Here is a 25,524-nt window from a genome sequence, read left to right as displayed (position 1 = left end):
CTCTTGTGATCAGTAGATACAAATTGGAAGTGTTCTTAGAGATGGTTCCAAAGGCTGTAATGATGGGTTGTTTTGGATGGGTGGGAGCAATGCAATTCACTTTTGGGTTTAAAGAGTTGTATGAGGGATCCTTTGACTTTAGATTTATTTTTACATTTGGTTTGGCTTTACTTCTAGGTTTTATAGCTTATAAGCTACAAGAGAGATATCCCACCTTCATTTATACCATTCCTTTATACACTCTTTGTATAACCCTCATCTTTTACGCCATTTCATTTTTATACTTAAAATTCTCATCTCTAAGCGTCTCTATCCAAGGACTGGTAGATGAGAGATTTTTGTACCCCAGAGATAGTTTGAAGTTGTACCCCACCATCATCTACAAATCCCTAAAATTTGAAAAGATTGATATTTCCATTATCCTAAAAAACACCCTTTACATACTCTCCATATCCTTACTTAGCTTGGTACATCTCCCTATAAATCTATCTACCTTCTCCAGGGAAACGAAGCTTAAAACGAACATCTCACAGGAACTAAGGACTCAATTTATTGGGAATTTGATTGGGAGTTTTTCCTTCTACCAGTCCTACTTTATTTGTACATCCTCGCTGTTTTTTAACAGGAGTGGTGGGAAATCTAAGATAGATTCTCTCATTTTGGGTATTTCCATAATACCATTGATGATCTTTGGTACTACCTTAAAGGGGTATATTCCTAAAGTTGTTATAGCAGTGTTTCCTATCTGTATGGGGATATCTCTTTCATATCCCTGTTTTATCTCACCAATCTTTCAGTGTACACTCTTAGATTATTTAATTCTTCTTGTCTCTTGTGGTATTTGTTTTATTACCTCACCACTCCTGGCTATCATTTTGGGTACACTCATTTCATTTCTATTTTATCTCAGAGACAAGTCGCTCTCCTCCAAGAAGGATGACAAGAAGAAGTATCATTTTAAAGACACACCACTCATAAAATATAAAAAGGTAAAGTACATTCTATATTTTGGTAACTTTAATAAATTTAAAAAGGATGTAAGGGAGATGGATAATGTAATTAACATCTTGGATTTGAAGGAGTGCTACAGTATCGATTGGCTATGTAATGAGTATCTTTTGGAGGTATTAAGGGAGAGAGCCATTCTTGATAAGAAGTTCTTTTTGATTCTTGGAGTACCTAAGAATTTGAGGATCGATGATATATTAAAAGAATCTTTGAATGTTAAGATATTTAAAGAGTATAAGGAGATAGTAAAGGAAATAGGGGTAATAGAGAAGAATGAGTTGGTTTAGCTTTGCTTATTGGGGCCTCTCGAAGAAATTTTGTATCGATATTTCCATGGAATATTTAAGGATCTTTTATGATGTTAAAAACTAGTAGCATTGCCTGGGGCACAGCTGCAACATTGGAATAAAGGTCATGAAGGTATGATGTGTATGAAAGGAAGGCCCTTTCTCTACTCTTTTGATTAATAAATTCTCTTTTTTACTGCGTAATGTTATTTCCCACACTCTTTGTACTCAATCGTGATAATGAGGTAGTCACGATCATTCCCCATGTAAAAACCCTCTCCATATGGCTATCACTTACTTATCTAAAGCAGCCATATTTTTGTTTTAAAAATTAACAAAGTGTGGTAAGTTTTTGCATTATTTCTTTATATGGCTTTATCTGATACACCTCAATCCCTCCATTCTAATTTCAGTAAAGGAAAGCATAATTTAATTTGTCATCAAAGTTTGTTTATATAAAGAAAGAATAAACTAGAAATGGCAAGAATATGCATAATACATCTAAATCTTGGACTAGGAGGTGCAGAAAGATTAATAATAGATCTAGCAGAATCTCTCAAGAGTTTGAACCACGATGTGTCAATAATGACAAAGAATTATAACGAGAATGCATCTTTTCCCTTGTCAATAAAGCTCATCATTACGGGTGGATTCATTCCTAACTCCATATTTAACAGGTTCTATTCTCTTATGTCTCTCATCTCAATGGTCTATATCTCATTTTATCTTCTGATAAGTAGAAGGTATGATATTGTAATATTGGATACCATTCCATATACCATACCACTAATTAGAATTAGATATAACAAGATATTTTATTACTGTCATTTTCCGGATTATCTCCTTAAAAAACAAACATTTCCACTATATTCCACTTTTTTCAGGTTCTTTGAGAAGTTCTCAATTTCATTTACAGATCTCATCTTTGTTAACTCAAACTTTACTTTAGATGCCTGTTACAAAGAATTTGGAAGATTAAACTACCAATTGCTGTATCCCTGTGTTAGAAACACAGTTAGCAAAGAATTACATAACACATCGATAGATGAGAGATATGAAAATTCAATAATTCTGTCTGTTAATAGAATTGATGCTCTTAAAAGGATAGAAGAGACAATAAGGATATATAAAGAAAGTGAAGTAAGAAATTTAATAATCTGTGGTGGATATAACGAATATAAAGATAGCACCTATTTCAATTACCTTTTAGAGATCTCTAAAGGATATAAAATTTACATATTAAGAGGTAGAGTTAGTGATGAGGTCATAGGAAATGTTACAAGCATTAAAGAAGCGATTAAAAAGATTATAAAATTTAAAGTAAAGGGTAGTAACGAGGTGTTATCAGGAGAGTGTAGACGTATTATATTCATCTTAAACTGTGATGATGAGATTAAGAATTATTTATATAGAAATTCTACTCTATTGATATTTACAGCTAGAAATGAGCATTTTGGAATAGTACCACTAGAATCAATGATGAATGGTCTCCCAATTATAGGAATAAGAAGTGGTGGATTGGTAGAAACGATAGAAAACGGAGAAAGTGGTTTTCTAGTAGAAGAGAATGAATTTTTAGGTAAAATCACTTTATTGTGCAAAAACAAAGCACTGTACAGAAGGATAAGCAAAGGGGGAATAGAAAGAAGTAAGAAATTTACACTTCAAATCTTTACCAAGAGGTTAGAAGAGATATTAAGGGAGGTAAAATAAAAAGTACAATTTTAATTCGTTAATTCTCTCTTCAGTTTATTTCTTAATTTAATTTCAATATTTCTGTTTCCACCATTCTCTACATAATTCAAGTACTTGGTAACTCCCTTAGAGACACTTCTTAACATTTCGCTTTCCAGTTCCTCAGCTGTGGTTCTATCCATTAAAGGGCTAATTAATGAAAATTTAAATTTTATTTAAGCAAAGATGGATGTAAATTTATGTCTAAACATTTCATAAACATAGACCAACATCTTTCTCCCACCATCACACAACTCATACACCTCATACATTTTAATAAGAGAAGATAGTACGTTATCAATAACACTACATCCCTTAAACAGTTCTGAGATGGATATCCCATTCTCTCTTTCTATGAGATCTACCTTACCATGCAAAAAGAAATCTAAAAGATAGCTATTCTTGATAGAACTATCAAAATAGAAGAAAGATCCAATTTTAATGAGGGGATCCCCACATTGCGACTGTAAAAACTTCATTTCTTCTCCATACGTAGATTCTATCTCCTTAAGATAGGTTCTATTCAAATCTAAGCAATAATTAACAATTCTCGTATCCAACTTCCTTAAAATCTTACCCTCCCTGTAGACTGGTCTTACCTCAAAGAAGTGAGACAGAGTATTCATGAAGTTTATTGGATCTAAAAAATTGTCAATTTTTATTACATTTTTATATACCATTAGTATAAAAATAAAGACATTTAAATCCAAGTCCTTGTTACTCACCACAACATCACTGATAAAACTCAGATTATCATCCTTGCATATAAAATTATTGTCTCTCAGGGTGTTGATTTGTCTTTCAATTAGGGACTTTCTATTTTCTATTGAACTGAAGAAATTGAATAAATTGTACCTGTTCAATGGTACAAAATCACCGCTATTCTTATCTCCTCTATTTTCACGCGCCAACCCTCTCTCAAAAACACCTTTAGAATTTGTGTTACCACTGGAAATGCTCATCTTAGACAGCTTAGATCCTAAGGTATCGCCACTCTTTGATTGTTCATAGTTAATACAAAAGAGAGGATGACTGGCTAGAGAGTTAAGGTACCTATGGTGTAAATTCAGAAACGAAGAATTTGTATAGGAATACCCCCCTTTAAGGTTAGGAAGTGAGGAGATAATGAGATTTTGTATTTTGTTCTTTGGTATGCCAAAGAATATAACATTTCCAAGGGTATCATATCCTCTCCTCCCAGCTCTACCAGCCATCTGTCTGTAATTCAAAGAATCTAAGAGTGGAGAGTCACCTGAGAACACCACAGTTCTACATGGCATGTTAATACCAAGAGAGAGTGTCTCAGTTGAAAATATGACCTTCAAATGTTTAATTCTGAACAAGACCTCCACCATTTCTCTGTATTTTTTGTTCATTCCATTGTGGTGGATCCCAATACCTCTATTCAACATGTCCGTGTAGTTATAATCCATGTTTCTACTTCTATTTATGGTTTTTATGTAATCCTCCATTTCATAATCACTCAACTTCTCTGTCTTATCTAAAAAGCAGTACTTTATGTTCTTTTTCTCCACATTTAACAGTCCTATATTCTCCTCCTCTTGGATTGTATCCTCTATCCACGAATCTTCCTTTTTTTTCTCATCCCTATTTCTTCTACTCTCCTTTAACAATCTCTCTCTTTTTCTTAGCTGTGATTTATCTACCCTCTCGTTCATTTCCAATCTCTCCAATTCCTCATACACTCTCAAAGCTAGCTTATTACACAAATTCCTGTCCATGCTGAAAACAATGCAAGGAAGAAGGTTTTTCTCCTTTAGAGTGTTTAAGAGATCTAAAATATTAGTTAAGAGATACTCTTCACTTAAATAATAAAAAGAGTTTGTTGTATAGGAGAATTTTGGATTACTATTAACATCTTCTTTTCCAGGATCCTTTGTGGCATTAGGAAAGGTTAACCCTTCCAATTCATCAAATGCATCAATGCACTTCCTCGTTAAATGATCATAGACCTCTCTAACCTGTGAGTCATCAAGTAAGTTACTAGAAATCCAAGAATAAAACTTGGAGATAACAAAGTCTTCATAGTTCTTAATATCTTTCTTTGTTATAATATTACTCTTGAAAAAGGTGGAGGGTTTCAATTCCTTTATCATGACCCTTTGGTCCTTTCTAAGCACCGAATAAATGGAATGATAAATTTGCAAGAGTTCTTCAGGTAAGAAGTTTAAGTCATTGCTAAAGCCGTACTCTCTGATGTGGGAGTAAGAAAAGGCAAAAAGTGTTGAGATTGGTGTTATTCTAGCACCACCACTGAAATTACTACTACTTAAATTGTCACTAATAGTGCCACTAGAACTATCATTAATCCCGCTATCATCACTATCCACAATACCACTCTCACCATGGTACACATAAGGTTTCAGCTCACAGTACCTCTCTTTGTATACCACCAACTCACAATTCCCCTTAATTTTGTTAATCCAGGAATAGAATCCTTGTAAATTTCCTAAAGTAGCACTGAGAACCAAAATGGGACAAGGGGAGAGATGGATGATTCTCTCTATCGAGGTACCCATCTCTTCAGAAGATATCTTATGTACTTCGTCTATGATAATGTATCTAATTCTCTTCAGGTAATCAATCTTGGAAGCGGGGGGTGATGCAAGAAGTGTTTCTAGCATCCCAGGTATTGTAATTAAAACTTGAGAATTAAACGAATCTATCTGATAATCCTTCATAAATATTCCTTGAAGTACCATATCCCTTCTAGAATACGTTTTAGAATTGAATCTAGCATAGATATCAGCTGACACTTGGTTCACCAAGGCCTTAGTTGGAAGACAAAATATTACCACATCCGTATCCGAAGTTTTGAGAATTTTTTCTATGGCGTAAAAGCAAATGAATGTCTTTCCAGAGCTGGTTGGTGCACAGACAACGGCGCTTTTATAGTCATCAACCAAATCCAACAGTTTAATTTGCCATTCATCAGGCTCAAAGAGAACTCTTTTATCCTTTCTGGAGTTTAAAGATCTTTTAAGCTTATCACCAGCATATTTCATTTGGAAGTAAATATCCAGTTCATTTGGTCTACCAAGCCTTGGATCCAGTGATGATGCATTGCAAGCTCTCATCTCTCCCTCATCTTCCCCATTTTTAGTGTCACTAAATCTAAGATTTAAACTTAAATTATTTTCAAGGATCAGTTCATATGCAGTACTAATAAACCCAGAATCTACCAATTTTTGGAAAACAAATTCTAGCTCTCCTGATGAGGAGGTAGATTTGAATTTGTCAACAAATTCAAGGCAAGAGAGATAACAAGGAACCAGCATACCCTCATCCACATTTTCTTTTCTCTTCTCTAAAGACCATATCTCATAGTAGTATTCTATCTTTAAGAGAAGGACTTTCTTGTAGACCTCCTTTGAATCAAAAAAACACATTTCCAAGTGTCTTCTCTTGCCCTCCATATCTAGGGACTTGTATTTTGCAAAGAAAGATTTTAAGAGCTGGTTATCTTTTCTCTTCTTTTCTTCTTGAATCCTTCTTTCATTCTCGTCCATAATTTTCTGTTGCTTCTTTGATATTTTCTCTTTCCTTTCCTTGGTTTGTGTTATCTTCCCTATTGGGTTATACAAAAGCCTTCCTTCAAAGAGTGATTGAGCAGCCTTCTTTAAGTGTTGGGTGTATCTTTGTACATCTTTACCCTTTCTCTCTTCCTTTCTAGAGATTACCAAATCTATGGATTTGAATTTCGATGGAAATATCTCACATAGCACCTTTCCGCTGTCCATAGCCATTATTGATTCATCTGCCCAACTCTCTCCCTCTTTAAAATACTCTTCTCCCTCGGGTTCTTCCTCCTCTAATTTTTCCAATAACACTCTCCCGTCAAACTGCACTTCACCACCACTTTCTAATAATTCCTTAATCTTGGTGCAAAGTTCTGTAGAAATCCTCCCCTCAGTTCCCATCAAACACCCCAGTCTGCTCAAGTCCTTACCACAAATATCCTTGACTCTTTGATAGTTCATGTCTCTTCTCATCCTAACAATTTCATCATCAATCTCCTTTTCTATTAAAGACAAATCTTTGATCTCACTATCACAACCTCTCTCGATCTCACCTTTTCTATTTTCTCCACAATGTAGAAACACCTCTCCAACCATAGGTTCTATTTCCTTAGAGATTACGTTATTCTTTAAAAACACCTTTCCTGGTTCATAAATGAAACAATGCACATTTGGAAATTTAAAGTCCATTCCATCAAGCAAGCCACAAGACAGCTTTTTAGATAAGCAACAGTACAAAAAATCGGTTGAAAGATTGTCAGAACCACATAAAACCAACGAAACTCTATCTTCCTCCTATAAAATTACGTATCTCTTCCATATCATACTCCTTAACCTTTACTTCTTCCATTCGTCCTAAAATATTTATAGAATACCTTTTTATGGTTTCGTTAAAGAGAGATTCCCTCTCCTCCTTGGCAAAAACCACCGTTATACTCTCAAATCCTGATGTGTGGAGGTTGGAAATGATCCAGCATATCCCATGCTTGTACGTGAGAAGTGGTAAACTATCATTCACCAGAAAAAATTTCTTTTGTATGTGCTTTAGAAGAGACTCCCCCTTTATTAGCAGTGTTCCCATACCCGTGAAGTGCGTTGATATCTCTGTATAAACAGGATGTTCTCTCCTATGGTACTCTTCTATTTTCTCATTCATGGGTTTCACGATTTTTTTTATTTTTAAGTTTTCTGGTAATGAGGTTAGGCTATTTGGAGCCATCTCTGGAAAGATGGTTAGACTTAATTAAATTTGTACATCTTTTGATTTGAGAGAATGGTTAAAAACCAAATTTATCAGTTTGCAGTGCTTTATAGCTACAATTAATGAGTTAAAAAAGCAAAGCCACATGGCGGGTTCGAACCGCCGACCTTCAGTTTACAAGACTGACGCTCTACCACTGAGCTAATGTGGCACTGGGAGCACGGCAAAAAATCATTAAAAAATAAAGGAAAACATTCTCCTTACCAGCTACCAAAAATTTACTCCTCCGTCTAAAAAATTGAAACAAAAAAGCATAAACAAGGAGAGAATGGGGACAAAGGAAGACTTAAACATGCTTGTTGAACAAATAAAGAATGCAAACAAGAGAATAGAAGATAGCAGTGCTGTATTAACCAAGTTCAATCCAATATTTAACAAATTGAATGATAAGGTAGAGACTCTCAATAAAATTGAAGACGAGATAAAGAGTATCAACGAGAAGCTTAAACCCTTTGATGTGATTGATTTTCTCAGGAGTGAATCTACTAATTTAAATACCTTACCCATTCCAATTATTATTTCCGTATTTAAAGAGTTGGAGGAGATTCCACTCCTTAAAGAATTAGAACTGGGTAATCCTCTAACTGCTGACAAGGCAAGCTCATCTATTCTAGACCCTCTTCCTTATACCTTTGAGGTGCTCAAGGAATACCAAACCCGCTACAACGATGTAAGAAGAGAATTGAGAGAGTCTGTCATAAGGAGAGTATTTAGAGAAATAAAAGAGAATTCGAGTACTATCTCTAGAAATGATGCGATTCTGGAGGTACTAAACTATCTTGATAAAGGGGATCTATCTAAGATACAGATTTATTATCTCAGGACGAGGAAGGACATCATAGAAAGCAAGTTTATTTACTTTCAAAAGAGCCATTTTATAATCTCTCAGGTTATAAAGCAGGAATTCTTTTTATTTTACAAAGTTTTTAGGAACGAGCTTTCTAAGAATTTTACTTTTTTGAGGGAATACCTTAAAAAGATGGTAGAGGTGAATGAAAGCAAAGCTGGTGATAGTGATGTCCGTAAAGAGAGGGGTTCTACCCCTGATAAAGCACAATTTATGTGCTTAGACCAGATCTCTAGAAACAGCTCAATTTTTAGCTTTTATGTCTTTTCTATTCTCAGGAGCCATTTTGAGAGTAGAGCGATAGAGGAGTTGAGGGAGATGAGAAGAGAGTTAGAAGCAAAGATAAGAGAGGAGAATGTAAATTTAGAGTATAAGGATGTAGATAAAATGTGTAATTGGGAGTTAGATATTTATGGTAACATTTATCTTTGCATCTCCTTAGATTTTTATATTCTTAACATCAGAGATAGAGCTGAGAGGTATGAAGATAGAATATTTGAGCTGTAAAAGTGACCCTTTTAATTATAGCTCAAAACACTGTTTCAAAAGGATTATAAAATTCTTATTTTTCTCTTTCTCGATGGAAGACAAACTTCTTGAGGTGGTAATTCAAAAGTCAAAGAGTATAAGGGGTGTAACTTACTACGAGATAGTAACAATAACAAATATTAAAGAGTTTGAAAGCTGTTATTCTAAGGTATACAGAAGATACTCTGAATTTTACAATTTACATTGTCACTTAAAAAAGTATGTAAAGTTCTTACCTGACTTCCCTAAAAAGCAATATTTCAACTCTAAGTCAGCTATCCTCATAAATTCCAGGGTTAGGTCCTTTAATGTTTATTTTAAATATCTCTCAGTTGTTTTACTGAAGGAGAGTGGGTACGGTTCTATTTGGAGTAAGGAAATTATAAAATTTTTATTTAATGGCAGTAGAAAGACAGGTGAGGAGAGGTGAGAGATACCAAGTGGTTTATTTACAGGGGAACAACACTTCACTTCTTATCTTCTACCTTTTTTATAAAATTTGTTTATTTCCTTCAGCTCTTTTTTACATTTCCTTATTCCCTCCACACTTTTTGTATTCTTAGATATCTCTAGAGACTCTTCCATTATCCTTCTATATCTCTCTATGTTCTGGTGTTTCTTGTAGAATATCCCTAAATTATAACTTGGCAGATAGAAAACATCCTTTGACTCCGTATTTGAGATATACTCATTGCTTCCTATTAGTAGATTAAATAACTCATCATCGTAATCACACACACTACTCCTAATATCATTTTTATTAGAACATAGTAAGTACCTTATATCCCTACAATACCTCTCATATTCCCTAACAATATCAAAAAAAGAAGAATCTTCAAATTCCAGTTTAAAGTGTTTTATTATGTCTTCATACTCTCCCTCCTCCTTGAGCGAACCATAAAAATCTAAAAATGTTGAAAAATCTTTTAATACCTCTAGATATAAAGAAATGTCCGACTCGATCTTTGGTATCGCTACAGGTTCTAACTTGTTATTGAAGGTTATCCTCTCTACGTTCCTAGATAGAACTCTTGTTAGAGAGAGCAAGTTATTGTAGAAGAATGGTTCATTCATATTGGAAGGGTGGAAAAGGATATTTTTAATTAACAATAAAAGGTTAATTTTTAGAGTGATTAGTTTAACTTTTATGTAGATATCTCTCACCCCACTCTCTTCCCTTTTTGTCTTTAGGAGAATAAACAATCCCTCAAAATAAAAATTTTAGGTAAGTAGAACTTTAGAGATAGAAAGGGAAGTGTGATGTATGTTAAAAAGAAAATGGTACAAATTGAGTCTAAAAAATCTAACATGAAAAATGCTAACGATTCTATCACATCTTTGAATTATAGCAATGATAAAATTTATATTGGGGGCGCGGATGGTAAATTACATTGCTATAATTCTAATTTGGAAAGTTTGTTTGAATTTCAAAGTCACCTACCAGAGTTCGATTATTTAGAGAGTTGTGATATATCTGAGAAGATAGTTTGTATCAATTTTTTTGATAATGGGTCTTTAGGTGATAACTTGCTTCTATCCAATGAGAAGAGTATCAAGGTGTGGAATGTGAGAGAGAATTGCTCCACCTCTCAGCTACTATCAGCACACAATGATCCGTTTTTGGAACGTTTTAAATGCATGAATGAAGAGTTGGAGAGTGCGGGAGAAAGAGAGATAAGCGAGGATATAGATAAAGAAATAAGTGAAAAGATGAATCTCAGAGAATATAAAGATCCGAACATGGATAACAATACAGATAATGAGGATACTACCGAGGTAAAGGTTATCAATATAACAGATAATACGAGGGATGAGATAGGAAATGGTAATGAGTCCCTGGATGCTGAGAAAGGGAAGGAGTCTGGGAAGAGTAGTGGTGGCATCTCTTACAGGTACAGATGTAGAAGAGAGTTAAAAAATATCCACTCTTACACCATAAATAGCATAAGCATATCAAATGATGGAGAATACTTTTTAAGCTCCGACTATTTAAAGATAAACTTGTGGAATATAAATAGAATGGATGACTATTACAATTTAATAGACATAAAACCACAGAAGTACGATGATTTACTATTTGTTATTACCTGCACTTCTTATAAGCCTAACAGTTCAATTTTTGGATATTCTACGAGCAAGGGAGTGATGAATTTTAATGATCTGAGACTCAAAATTAAAAGCGGGTCTGTCTTTAGTATAGAGAATAGCAGAGAAAAGACCCTTTATGATGATTTATTGAAATCAATCTCAGATTTCAAATTTTGTGACGAGAACTACCTCTGTAGAAGAGATCTAAATACAATTTCCGTGTATGATATTAGAAATGTAGAGAAGAGTGTATTTAGCCACATTTTGTTTAAAGCTAAAACTAGAGTTATAGATGAACTATTTGATAATCAGATGGCATATGAAAAATATAATCTGTCAGTTTATAACGACAAAATTATCACCGGGGTGTTTGGATCAGCCATTAAAATCGTAGATTGGAAGAGCGGAGAGGATCAAGAGATTTTATTAGAAAGCAGTAATGCCAGTCTTTCCAGTAGGGTTAGGAATGTCTTAATAAGGGACAATTATTTTATGGCAGGATACGGTGATACCTTGTATTTGTACACAAGCGAGGAGTGATGGGGTGCTTCAGAATGCCTTTATTAATAAACTATTAGATTTTTGACCATAAGAGAGGTCTTAGTCAGGTGCTGCGTTTGCTGGAGGATTTACAGTCTTTTGATTCCAAAGAGAACAAAAGCTAGAACCGTCCAAAACGCGAAAAACTTTATCATTGTTTTTCTTCTTCCGGAGATACCCTCCCATGTTCTGGTTATCTCAAAAACACTTCTTTTAACGTACTCACCCCCCTCCTCAACCAAGTCATCCATCCTTTTGAGACTTTCTCCTTGCAATGAAATGTGCATCGAAAGATCTGAAACGATCTGTCCTAGCTCATTTATTTGCAACTCCATTTTCTCTTTTTGTCGGTCCAGGTGTCTATCTCTTAGCTTTACATCCTCGTCCAGAATCATTTGTGTATTATCACTGGCAAGATGAATTGCATTGCCATTTTCTATTTCACTACTTACAGTACTAGAGAATCTCATTCTTCTTTCCTCTTCCTTCTTGATTAAACCATCAAATAACTTAATATTCTTGGACAGCTCAATGCTACACCTCATTAATTTAGAATTGTAAATATTTACAAGATTTAGATAAGAGATCTCTTCATCTCTGTGTGAATGCCCCACTCTTATCTCTGATATTCTAATTCTGGATTCAGAGATCTCTTTCTCACAGTAATTTATCTTTTCCTGTATTTTGAACTTCTCATAGATCTTCCTGCTACTCAAACCCTGTCCTAATTCCTTTATTTTACTTTCTAACTTTTCAATTCTTCTATAAATTTCATTAAAAATAAAATCTCCCCTTTCCTTGAGCTCATTCTTCACCTGCGGTATGTTTGTTGACAGCACAATCGTAAAATACTCCTTGGTCCTGTCCATAGAAGGGGTGTTAGAAGCCAAGATAAATTAGAAAAGTTGAGACTAAAAGAGAAACAAAAATGGAAAATGGTCCCATCCTACATTTTCATTTATGCATAAATAAAAAACTATAAATAGAAGTGAAATCTGAAAGTGCATGAATGAGTGTGGGGACATGTGCTGTGGGATATCTCTATCTACAAATGGAAAGACATACCTAAAGGGATGTCTCTTTAGAAATGTGGAAATATCAAATGAGAGGTTTAGAATTCTTCTAGCTCTAATTCTAGCACTCTCACTAATTAATGAGTGTCTAAAGATGATGAACTTTAAGAACGAGGAGAGGTTGGAGGGAAGGGGATGGACAGAGTTTATGGTGGTAAGTTTTTACAACTCGGTGATATTTTTCATTGGATGGTTTTTAATGATGCTAAGCATGAGTTCTAATTTGTATATTCTACTTTTCATTCTCCTGGGCAAGCTTATAGGGAGGGGGATTTTATTTAAAAGAAGTAACTCTCCTGGAAAGGATAAGTGCTGCATGTGAGGAGTGAGGAACACTCTAACTGGCTATCAATAAAAATGGTTGGTGGGTAATGGTATTGATAAAAATTTAAGTACAAGAGAGCCTAGGTTTAATTTGAGGATTACACCGCAAGACCTCTCAATCCCTCATTTGTTGAGGAAATGGAGGATCGAGGAGTAATGAAGAAATGCTAAATAGACAAGAGAGTGCTTTCTATTCTTTGAATGGGTATACAACACCTCATTTACACTACTGCTCAACTTAAGGTTATTATCCTCATCAAAATATTCAGACACCCCCTTTTCATTCATATCCTTGTATCCTAAGATGGAGAAGACGTTCTCATCAAACCCAAAGTTGTTCTGTTCCAAGAAAGTCTTGGCTATTGAAATGGCATCATCGTAGTTTTTAAATTTCACATGCTCTATGAACACTTGCTTTATCATTGAGTCAATGATTTTCTTTTCGCTTTCATCGGTGCTGTGAAACAGGAAGGGAAATGCCTCTTTAGAATATTCAAATGCCTTCTCAATCTCTCCACATCTTATAAACTCACACACCTTCTTTCTCCTTACCATAAAGTCTATCTCGTTGTCGTTCACATCTCCTATCCTCTTAGAGTATAGCCTGGCTGATCCTTCAGAACATACGTAGAACATGTGGTCCTTTATGACTCGTTCACAAATACTTTCTATCTCTCTCTCCTCTTTGCTGGCCAACTTCATTTGTTTACTTAGGGTTTGGATTCTTTCAGTATAAAATAACAAGAGATACCTCACATTTATCTTTTCTTTCTTTCACCAATTTTATTTAAATTTCAATCAATCTCTTGAATTTCTTATAAATAGAAAGGAATGTAAATTTACCATAAAATGGTTATTCCTTAAAATTTTTTATTTGTGCAAATAAAAATTTTAGAGGCTTTCCTCAACTTTATGGCAGTATTACTTTAAGATGTGTATATTCGACCTTGAAGACTGTAAATTTAATTTTCAAAATATTTTAAAAAGTGGACTTACTTTAAAGGGTGTAATGAAGTTTTAGAGAAAATACCAAAATTTTATAAAAAGTAAAGAGAGGGAGCCCTTGGGATATAATGATAAATGAAGTTTATGAGCTGGGAAAGTATAAAACTGTCAATTTACATAGCGAAGGGAGATACTCAACGATATTCGAGGGTGTGAATATTGAGAACAACGAGAAGGTGGCAGTAAAGGTGGTAAGTAAGAATTTGGTGGGGAGTGCAAATCCTGGATTCATAAAGAACGAGCTGAGAGCTTATAGACACCTGAAGACTGTGCACGAGAGGTGCATTAAATTGATTGATTTTTTGGAAGATTCCGAGAATGGCTACTTTATCTTGGAGTTTGTGCCTGGGTATACCTTGATGAGGGAGATTTATGAGAGTGAGAACTCAGAGAGACTGACTCCAGTACCCTTTGAAGTGAGGAGGAAGTGGCTTCTTCAGATCGTCGAGGGTTTAAGGTTCCTACATTCTAACAACCTATACCACGGGGATTTGAAACCAGAAAATATCTTGGTCTACAAGAATGAGATAAAAATCATTGACTTTGGATGTTCTAAGATCAGAGAGAATCCTTTTGTAAGTGTGAAGGAGATCTCTTACTGTGGTACACCAGGGTACGGTCCCCCTGAGAGTGTACTACCCTGTAAATCTGATAGTTTAATACCCCTTGAAGCTTATGATGTGTGGGGGTTGGGTTGCACCATCTTTTTTACTTTTACCTGTAAGATCCCCTTTGTAGATAACACCGTTTTTAAGACCTACACGAATGTTAAAAATTTAAATTTCGATTTAAATTCTGTGCCTAAAGGTGTAAGAGAGATTTGTTCTAAGATTTTTGTTTCGGATCCAAAGGAGAGACTGACTTTACTTGGTGTGGAGGAAATGTTAAGGGACCTTAAAGCAAATAATTAAAGTTTTTTAAGGGGATTTGTACTCTAGGAGTTTGATGCCATTTTTGTGGCTTTGTGTAGGACAGGTGGCTATATAAAGTTAGCTTTTCGTGGGGGATGCGGCTCCTTAGCTCAGTGGTTAGAGTGCTCCTCTAGTAAAGGAGAGGTCACGGGTTCGATTCCCGTAGGAGCCTCTCTTTTTGAGGAAGAGGGGTGGGGAAAGTATAAATTGGGAGGGTTTTGGATTTTTTTACTTATCATAATGTGTTCCTTTCAATTAATATAAATGATAGGGTTTAGTTTCTTCTTTTTATATTAATAATTTTTCTTATAAAAAGTCTTATAATAAAACCTAATTTATTATCTAAAAATAAGGTATTTTCACATATTGGTAATACTTTACTTTTTTTATTGTTTGGATTGGATTTTATTTGACATCTCTCACGTGTCTAAAAATAATTGAAAAAAGAGAAGGTCCCCTGAATAAGAATGATGCAAGACATTTTTTTGAAAATTTCAAAAAAGATGAATGAGATGAGGTCAAAATTCATTGATGTGAATAATTCTGGATATGATAGGTTTATTGATATAGTGGGTGAAACAAGAAAACTACCTGCTGTCATCCGACCTATGCAAACTAATAGGGGAAGAATTTGTTTAAATCATTCAATCTTATCTTTGCAACACTATGCATGTGAATCATTGAGATTTTCTTTGAGAGTTTTTCTTGCAACACCAGATGAAGATTTCAAAGCGATTGCTGTCCCAAGACCCAAGAGATTTTCAAAGGATGTGGTTGAAGCTCTGGAAGTTGCTTATCAAAGAGAGCAATATCCCACAGATGGAGAGAAATATATTCTTGCACAAACTTATCATTTAACCCAAAAGCAAGTTTCTAATTGGTTCACTAATAAGAGAAATCGATCAAAATATGATTTTGATCCGAAAAAGAAAAGAAAATTTATTAAATAAATTGTTTTTATATATTTCTCATCCAAAATTTCTACTATGAATTTGAAGTTAACTTTTATTTCTAATTATTTCCTTTAAGTATATTATTATTACATTGGATTTTAAAGAGATTAACTTTATTTTCTCAGTAAAACTCTATTTGAAAAAGTTGAAGGTTTTTAAATGTTGTTTTTAAGTTAAATAAAGCCATATTTTTCTAATTTTTATTATTTTTTCTGTTTTTTAGAGTTTAACATCTTTATTTAATGTATCCTTTTAAAATTGTGAAATGAGAAATCATATAAGGCATTACCTTCTATATGAATATGAGAATGAAAATAGTAGTTCAAAGGCAACATTAAACATATAATTTGTGTGTGAAGGTAGTTCTGTAACCACTAAACATCTCAAATGTAGCTCAAGAGATTTAGGTTTGGAGACAAGTCTTTAGAGGATAAGGTTGAAAGAGGAAGGAAGAAAGGTACTGGATCAACAAGAGAGATACTCCACTATCACAGTTCAAAGCAGGGATCCACTACAAAAAGTAATGTTAATCCCTCCGTAAATGAGGAATTATAACCAACCCTATTTTCTTTTATTTAAAGATCCAATTCCATAATTAACCATTCTCCTATTTCCTATAACAATGTATCTTATCATTATAAATATCAAATTCTCCTTTTAAATCGAAATCTTTAAATAAAATATAAATTCTATTAATAAGATCAATCAATCCATCTTCTACTTCATTTATAACTAAATTCTTATCTTTATTACCTATAACATAATAAATATCTAATAGTATCTTATTATCATAGAGATACTCTGCTATCTCTTTAATAAACCTTAAATCATTACCTCTGTGATACATCTTTATTAACCCTATGTTATCACATCTCTCTATAACTTTACGTATGAACTCTTCTACTTCCTCATTGAACTCAAATTCACTTACAAAAAGTGTACTTCTTGGATTTAAAACCTCTCTTATCGGTTCCTTGTATTCCATTACTAAACCTTCATTTACCCTTCCTTTCTCTACTATATGGAACCTTTCCTTTATATCTCCTACCTCTACGCTGCTATATCCCAAAATATGAAATTCTAAAATTTTACCATTCATAGGGTGTGAGGGAGGTGTCTTGTTTTAGAAAGTTTAAATGGACTATAAGGAAATTGAAGAATAAAAATTATAAAAGGGGAGGTCCTGGAAAATGGTCAAAATGGTGCACAGCTATGGCAAGGGAATATCCCATCCAAATATCGCTATAATAAAATATTGGGGGAAGAGTGATGTTAAAAGAAACATTCCGTGCAACGGTTCACTTTCCCTGACTTTAGGGAAGTTGGAGAGTGTTACCGAAGTGTTTAATGGTGCGGAAGATGGCCTGAGTGAGAATGTCTTTCTGTTGAATGGTCAGAGAGAGGTGATAGGAGAGAGAATGGAGAGTGTGTTGGAGATCTTTAGAAACATTTCTGGATATAAAGGATCCTTTAAGATTGTTTCTAAGAATAACTTTCCACATTCTTGTGGATTTGCTAGCTCCGCCTCCGGGTTTTCAGCTTTGGTGCTAGCTCTGAACGACTTCCTAAATACAAACCTTTCTAGGGAGAGGTTAAGTGGAATAGCAAGAATTGGATCAGGTAGTGCGTGTAGAAGCGTGTTTACCGGGTTCGTTTATTGGAGTGGTGAGTATGCCGTAAAAGTTGATGAGTGGTGTGATATAAAGGTATTCATTATGATAGTAAAGGATAGTATAAAGAAGGTTAGTAGTACTGAGGGTATGCTTAGAACAGTAGAGACGAGTAAAATGTTTAAATGGAGATTAAAGGAATTGGAAAGGAGGTGTGATATGGCCAAGGTATTTATTAAAAATAGAAACTTCAAGGATCTGGCAAATTTGATAATGGAAGAGTCTAATAACCTTCATGCAGTCTGTTTGGACTCATTCCCACCTATTAGGTACCTAAGCGATGACAGTTTTAGTGTTATTGAGAAGTGTCACGAATATAACTCAATTAACGGGGTTAAAGTGGCTTATACCTTCGATGCAGGGTCGAATCCCTTTGTCTTTACCCTAAGAGAGGATTATGAGAGTGTGGTTAGGTTCTTCAGAGAATCCTTTGATTTTGAGATAAGAGAAGCTAATTGAAAGGTTTTATAGGAATTCTATAACTTTAATTCTAAATAAAGGCTCCATTCTATCTCTCTAAAGTAAGTCCAATCCCAAAATCACTTTCCTTGGTTCTATGGTCTATCTCTCCCCCTAGAGACAGACTAAAACCTTCAAATAGCTTTTGCTCGACCAAGACCAAGGATTTAAGATCCGTGTTCATCTCTGTTCTAATATTTGCTCTGGACGTGTCTAGTCTCAGCCCCAGAGCACCTTTTATCTTCTTCTCACCAAAAAGTGGTGTATTAACCTCGAAAGCTACCTTAAAAAGGTTATTTATGTTTCTATAGAAAGAAAATGAAAGAAAAGTGAATTGTTGTAGATTCAAAGCAAATACGCCTCTCTTACCAACATATCTTGTAGCAAATGAAACCCCTAGATCATATCCAGTGTCATGAACTTTGGAGGTGATAATTTCAGATCCCATGCTTACCCTAGACCCTATGTTCTGTACAAAATTTAGGAGGTAGATACTCCTTGAGTTTAACGGACTGATGGATTTAATGCTTAAATAATTGGACACACCCTTAACATCACATTCTAGTTGAGAGTACACCCCATCGTTGCTTATCATTGTGTGGAACTTGGAAATTACATTTTTATATCCGTAGGAGATCTTGTTTTGGATGGTGTTCTCTCCATCAACCATTCCCTGAATTATAAAATTGTCCTTTAGGAAGATTCCACCAAACTGGTAAGAAAGGGACCTCTTGTTAGCCAGAAGGACTGTACTTACTTGAAGATTTTCCGTTAATATCTTTGATATCTCAGATCTACATCCCTTTAAAAGATTACTTCCCAGTAGAACTGATTTACATTCATTATTGATGTCATCGTATGGTGTTATATCTTTATTAAGTGTTAGATACCTCCTAACATCATCCCTTAGACTTTTTATAAATCCCATTTTCAATTTTAAAGGGATTCTAAACATTCCAAAGGATTGGAATTTTCATCTCAGTGAAGTGGCAAGGATATACCTCAAATAACAATCCACTGCGTGTAATCGCAGGTTCTTTCCATTGAAAGACTGTTTTTTACCGGAAGTGGTGAGTTATCCGTAAATTGAAAATTTTGGAGATTGGTAACTCTAATCCCCTGGGAGAAGAGGCTTAGAGAGACAAGACACTTGCAGTTAATGGAAGAATCTGAAAGTCTATTGTTATCTAAATATTACCACGAGATCTTTCCAATAGGAGAGGTTTATAAGTGGCTGGGTGAGGAGATGAGGAGAGAATTCTCATTTACACTGCAAAGTAATGTTTATTTAAGGTACTTAGCGTTTAACAATGTAGAGGAAATAAAGGAAAGAATTAGACAAGAGATTCCATTGAAGATAGATATAGGTGCTGTATATAATCACATCCCAGTGCAGGGATCAGAATTATCTCCTCTCTATAAAGAATTGGTGTTTGATATAGACCTAACAGACTACAAGAGGACATGTTGCACAGGGAAGAGTATCTGTGATTTGTGCTTTACTTTGGTCAAGGCGTCAGCTAAGTTGTTAGATTACTCCCTAAGGAGTGAACTTGGCTTTGAAAAGATTTTGTACGTTTTCTCTGGTGGGAGAGGAATGCATGTGTGGGTTTCCGATGAGAAGGCTAAGATGTTAAACAACCTGGAGAGAAGAGCCTTAGTAAAGTTTTATCAGAACTTTGATGTTAAAAGAGAGGTAAACTCTGAGTATCTAGAAATATTAAAAGAGTACTCCCACTTTTTTGATAATCAAAATTTTGACATCAAATCCTCCGATACAACACCAGAGAATATCTACGAGTACCTTTATTTAAGGATAGACTCTCAGGTAACAAGTGATATTAAACATCTCCTTAAATCACCCTTCTCAGCTCACCCCACAACTAAAAGAATTTCCATTCCTCTCGATCTCTCTACGTTAGATGGTTTAACCGTTAAAGACATTCCCACGCTTAGGGATGTGGTTAACAATCCCTCCATTCTAGAAGGGCATATTCAAACTTTTAAAAATTCCTTTTGTGGTTAAATAAACCTTTGTTTTAATTTGTCTTAAATGGTCCATTCCATATAATTTAAGTGAAATAAACCTTTCTAATTCGAGCCAGAAGTGTTATATTCAATACAAAATATTACCAAAAATAAAGATAGTATAAAGTGTTAAGTTTATGGAGGTATAATTAAGGGAGGAAGAGACGTTAAATATAAAAATGGTTCTTATAAGAGCAATGTGTGGGATGATAGGGCCTCTATTTGGATTTGTTAATATTTTATGTAAAAGTGTCTTTTGTTCTTCGTATGGTGAGGAAAGAACCAATTTTGTGGTTTTTGGTATTGCTAACACACCTTTGTACAATAAGATATATTATATGAATGAAAAGAATGCCATGAGGAGATTCTATGACTTTTTTAACGACAATGAGTCTTTCTATTCCAAAGAAATACCAAAATTGTTGGAAGTGTTGGAAAAGGACTCTTCTATTGAGATGGGAAGAGATGCCATCAATAAAATAATAAAAGAGGTTTTGATGAAGTCAATTCCTAGAAATGTACACTTTTTGGAGAAGAGGATTGACATTTTGTTTAATGATGGATTAGAGGAGAGTAACAACGAGTGGTGTAGATATTTAATGAGACTGATTTTGTATGTCTGTAAACACTTTAAAGATGAAGTGAATGGTAGCTTAGAACTTTACAAAGTAATACTCCATAACCTATCCCATCTATTGGTTGATCTTACAAAGGACATTGCTAACGGGTACAACAGAGCTCTGGTATTATTTGGAATAGGAACACTGGGAGATAGCGACTTTTTACTTGTAATGGACATGGCTTGGATACCACCAGTCTATTACACCAGTGATAAGGTTCTGAATGATCTGAGCTTTTATTATAAAAGGCTGGAATGCTATGACTTTAGGAAGATAGGTTCTATCTGCGATCAAAGGATAGAGGGTATGATAAGAAACGGAATGTGTAAATCTTTTCTCTGGTTAAATAGAGACATAGAGTCTTTTAGTGACCAGGTCTCTTACTTTTTAAAGTATAGGGGTGAGAGGAGAGGAATTCAAAGCGAGATTTTAGTTATAAACTCCACCTTTTATAAATTCTTTATCTATAAGTTGGTTAAAGATATAGAGAACATACCCAAGGATTTGGATGACAAAACACTCTTTGGGTGGATGCTATCAACTCTTCCAATTACTTTTTATGAACGATTTTCCTATTCTCTTGCCTCACTCGTGAAGGAGTGTAATGTCTTAAAAGTTATTTTTATAATGGATGATATCACTTTTTTACAATCCTACCTGGATAAAGAGATGGAGTTTATTCCTAATGCTATAATATACAGTGAAATTCTTTTACTTTACTCTAAAAGAGTTAAAAAGATCTTTGAAGAGGATTTATTGGCAATGATCTGTGGAGTATTTCCAGGAAAGGTTAAAACACTGGTCTATACAAAGTATAGAAAGAAGGAAGAGATGGTTAATGAGTTTATTAACAGTGTCTTACTTTAAATAAAAAGTTTAATTAAAAATTTTAAAATTTTGGAATTTAACCCTAGGAGAAATGCAGGAAAGTAATGCTGTGATAGTTTTAGGAATGAGAGAGGAGAGAATGGAAGAGTTGTTTAGAGAAGTACAAAGATTGAGTAATAATACAATAAATAGAATGAATAGTGTAATTTATAGAGATGTGTTAGTAGCACAGTTAAATACTTCTAGACAGGTATTGGAGGTACTGGAAATATTAAAGGATAGAGTGATAGTTAACAAGGTTATATCACTTTCCTTTGATCAATATAAGGGTTTTATTGAGAGGAAGATAGAGGAGTTTGTACCTTTAAAATCTTTTAGAGCGGAGGAATTCATCTCTTGGCAATTTGACCTAAAAAATGAACATTTTTTGATATGTAATGATGATAATACCGTTTTGTATGAAAATAGAAGGTATGGAACTCTTATAGAAGTAGCGAGAGAGTTGACGTCCAATAAATTCTCTAAATTATCCAATACTGGTAGGTTTATGGCTATAGGATATCAAGAAAAGGTTGTTTTAAAGGTAGGGAGTGAGGTATTTTATGAGTTTAATGTTGAAAAGGTCACAGGCGTGGATTTTGATGAGAACGATACACTAATAGTTTTGTATTTACTTAATGGTAGATTTAAACTCTACGATATCTACTCGGGAGATGAATTGTTTGAGTGGAGAGATAAAGAGGAGATAGGGATTGGGAGAGTGAGGATATTTAAAGATTTTTTTTATATTAAGGGAACGAACAGAATCTACAAGTTACAGGAGAACAGATTTAAGCTACAAGAGAGGGTTCATAACTATAACATATCAAAGATAGAGAAAGTATCCTGTTCTTCAGACAATGTAATGATCCTAACAAATGAAAAAGTTAAGAACATAATTTATAATGTAAATGGAAGGGAAGTGATTAGAAAGAATTACATAAATTTGGAACGTGTGGAATCCTACTGGAGTAACCAAAAACTTTACTTACTGATCAGTAAGAAGACAGGAGATAGGAATATCTACACCATTGAAACGTACAGTAACAATGGAGAGGTATTCCTGATACCCTCTAAATATGAAATAGTAAGTATCGAGGTAAGGGATGAGTATCTAACAATTTTTAATTCTAACCACGAGCTCAGATTTTATGAAAAGGGAAGTACCAAGTTTAATGAAATTGGACTTGTCAAAAAGATTAATAGAATCACAAAGTCCATGAATAGAAAGGGAGATATTACTGTTGTTTACTGCTATGAGGATGATAACATCGAGTTTTACAGCAAAGGTAGGCTGTTTAAAAGGTATTCGCATCCGAGCTGTACCTCAATCCAGTGGTCAAAGAGTGATCTCTATGTATGCACCTTATCTATGGGTGCCTATATGGGAGGGTTGGTACAAATGTTTGACACGGATGGCAAAATGATATGGAAGAGAATATTTAACATGTTAACACATTTTGAATGGAGGCCTTTCATTGAAATGGAAAGTGAAGGTATGAAGAATGAAATTGAAAGTAACTTTGATGAATTATCTAAGGAAATTCAAGAAGAATTGGTAAATGAAAGTGAAGTGAGTAAAAAAGAAGACTTAAATGAATTGATAGATTCTTGGAGATCTTTTGTTATCTCAAAGAGAGAGATCTACACACCAAATTAAATAAATGTTATTTTTACATTCTCTCCCTTCTCCTCCCCAATGGTAAAAAATTATAAGAAAAGTCAACCCTTAGAAATGCATAAATACCAAAAGTTTTTAGATACAGAGGGTTACGAGAAGAGAGATAAACCAAGCTATATATCGATCTACAAGAATGGGATACAAGAATACACTTCACTTAAATACATGAAGAAATGCAGAGAGTATTCCTACCCATCAAAATTTAGGGTGTTTTTAGAAAATTCGTTTTCTTATGGATGTATACCACATTTAAGCTCTTTATGGGTATCTCTAAATAAATCATTGATACTGTGGAACTATGAAAGTAACGTTTTGGATGAAATTCCAAATTTTCAGTCAAATATTTCAATTATTGAACTTTTTGATCCAAAAAGAGGAATATTCAATGAGAATATACAAAAGTGTATTTTGATAATAACAGAGGATCAAATTTTGATTTATGGTGTGTTAGAAGATACCAAAGAATTGATAAATACCAAGTTGGTTATTTCAACCCCTGATAGGGTTACTTGTTCTGCAGTGTCTAATGGTAATATTTTTATAGGATGTAGAGATGGAGAGGTGTATCAAGTGATCTACCAGCTAGGATCTATTCTAAGTTTAAAGAGTATTAGGATTTATAATCCGAATCTTTCGGTTATCTCTTACCTCATACCAACAATTTTTAAATTTAAGGAGAGGGTTGAGATAAGGAAAATTACCTCAGGGATATTTCATGTTATCTCTCTTTCTAGCCAAGAAATTGCAATTTACAAAATTAGAAATGATAGAATACAAAGGTACAAAGAGATAAAGAATGTAAACAAGAATTACTTAGATGTTCAAATTGTCTCTGAATCGGAGGAGGAGATATTTTTTTATGTCTCCTGTATGGATGGGAGTAGGGATTTTTATAATTATGAATTTTTATTCTCTAGGAAGGCACCTCAAACCTCAGAATTGTCCTTAGACAGAGATAGGGTACTATCCTTTACAGATGGCACACTATTTGGGATGGTCAGATCAAATGGTGCCTATGAAGGGAGTATATCTACTGTGGTACTATTTAATGAAGACCAAAGAATTCAATACAGCAATACTAAAGCCATAGAGAATTATGAAATATTCAATTTTAAGGAAGAGATACTTCTAGTGTGTGTTTATGAAGATGTAGATAAGAGATATGTTCTATATCTTAGCAATAAGATGGTTTTCTTCTATGAGATAGTTCACATCCATGAATTTTTATCTAATTGTAGACCAGAGGATGTTTATAGAATTTTAAAGGATTACGGAGAGAGAGAAACCTTAGTTTTGTTTTTAACTCTACTGGTCAAAAACGAGGATATATCCAAATTAGAGTATTTATTTAATAGATCAGAAGATATCCAGATATTCTCTTTGTATTCCTTTGTTTATAGAATGATATCCTCCATTTGGAGAGAGAATATAAAAAATTTAAAAATTGAGAATTTGGAATTGATAAACAAAAGGCTGAAAAATTTGAATTCAAAGATCAAAAAATACAAAAGAAATGAAAATTTAGAGTTTTTTAATTTCTTGGATGAGGTAATCCAATCTTTGAATTTTATTAAAATACTCTCTGATTATAACATCACCCTGGAAGAGGGTGATAGTAGAATGAGGTACCATAAGGGAGATAGTACCTCTAATAAGCGTATTAAATGTTTCATAACTCTGGAGGACGTGGTAATGAGAGAGAGTAGTTCTTTTAAGAAGTTTGGATTGGATTCTTTAATTACTTTATTTAATAATAGAAACAACTCCATAGAACCTCTCATAAGGCTGTTAAATGATAAATGTACCACATTCTTTCCTTTGGATGAGATATTCTACCAGAGGGGATTAGAACTTCTTAGGAAGGGTAGTCTTTATGAGTCATTAGACAATTTTAAGAAGATTAAAAAGTTGAATTTAGAGGAGATAATCTCCAAATATAACGCCTCTAGGTTTTATGTTGGGAGTGTCTCTCTTATTAGAGGTGTTTTTAGTAAGGGATGCTCTTTAGAATATTTCATTGATTTACTTAAAGAGTCTCTAAGGTGTAGTGGGTCTTTGAAGGTAGGGTTAGAAGATTTAAGGGAAGAATTTAACTTTCTAG

At 34.0% G+C, this 25,524-nt stretch overlaps 1 protein-coding gene and 2 non-coding genes across 3 annotated transcripts; 1 reads left to right on the top strand and 2 right to left on the bottom strand.

Annotated features, from left to right (window-relative positions):
- Positions 1-536: 536 nt before the first annotated feature.
- Positions 537-7,165, bottom strand: LOC146723559 (uncharacterized). The gene is made up of 2 exons (XM_085481628.1): positions 4,429-7,165; positions 537-700 (listed from the first exon to the last, which is right to left on the bottom strand). Exons 1-2 carry the CDS (start codon positions 7,163-7,165, stop codon positions 537-539), a joined length of 2,901 nt encoding a protein of 966 aa, XP_085337754.1.
- Positions 7,166-7,908: 743 nt separating this feature from the next.
- TRNAT-UGU (transfer RNA threonine (anticodon UGU)) lies at positions 7,909-7,980 on the bottom strand. The gene has a single exon. It is a non-coding gene; the product is annotated as a tRNA-Thr (tRNA).
- Positions 7,981-15,244: 7,264 nt separating this feature from the next.
- TRNAT-AGU (transfer RNA threonine (anticodon AGU)) lies at positions 15,245-15,317 on the top strand. Its single transcript has one exon. It is a non-coding gene; the product is annotated as a tRNA-Thr (tRNA).
- Positions 15,318-25,524: the final 10,207 nt, after the last annotated feature.

The sequence above is a fragment of the Nylanderia fulva genome, unplaced genomic scaffold, assembly GCF_048542155.1.
Source record: "Nylanderia fulva isolate GAGA-0341 unplaced genomic scaffold, ASM4854215v1 Scaffold187, whole genome shotgun sequence".
Lineage (NCBI taxonomy): Eukaryota > Metazoa > Arthropoda > Insecta > Hymenoptera > Formicidae > Nylanderia > Nylanderia fulva.
Note: the sequence above shows the minus strand (reverse complement) of the source record. Positions and strands in the feature narration are given on the sequence as shown.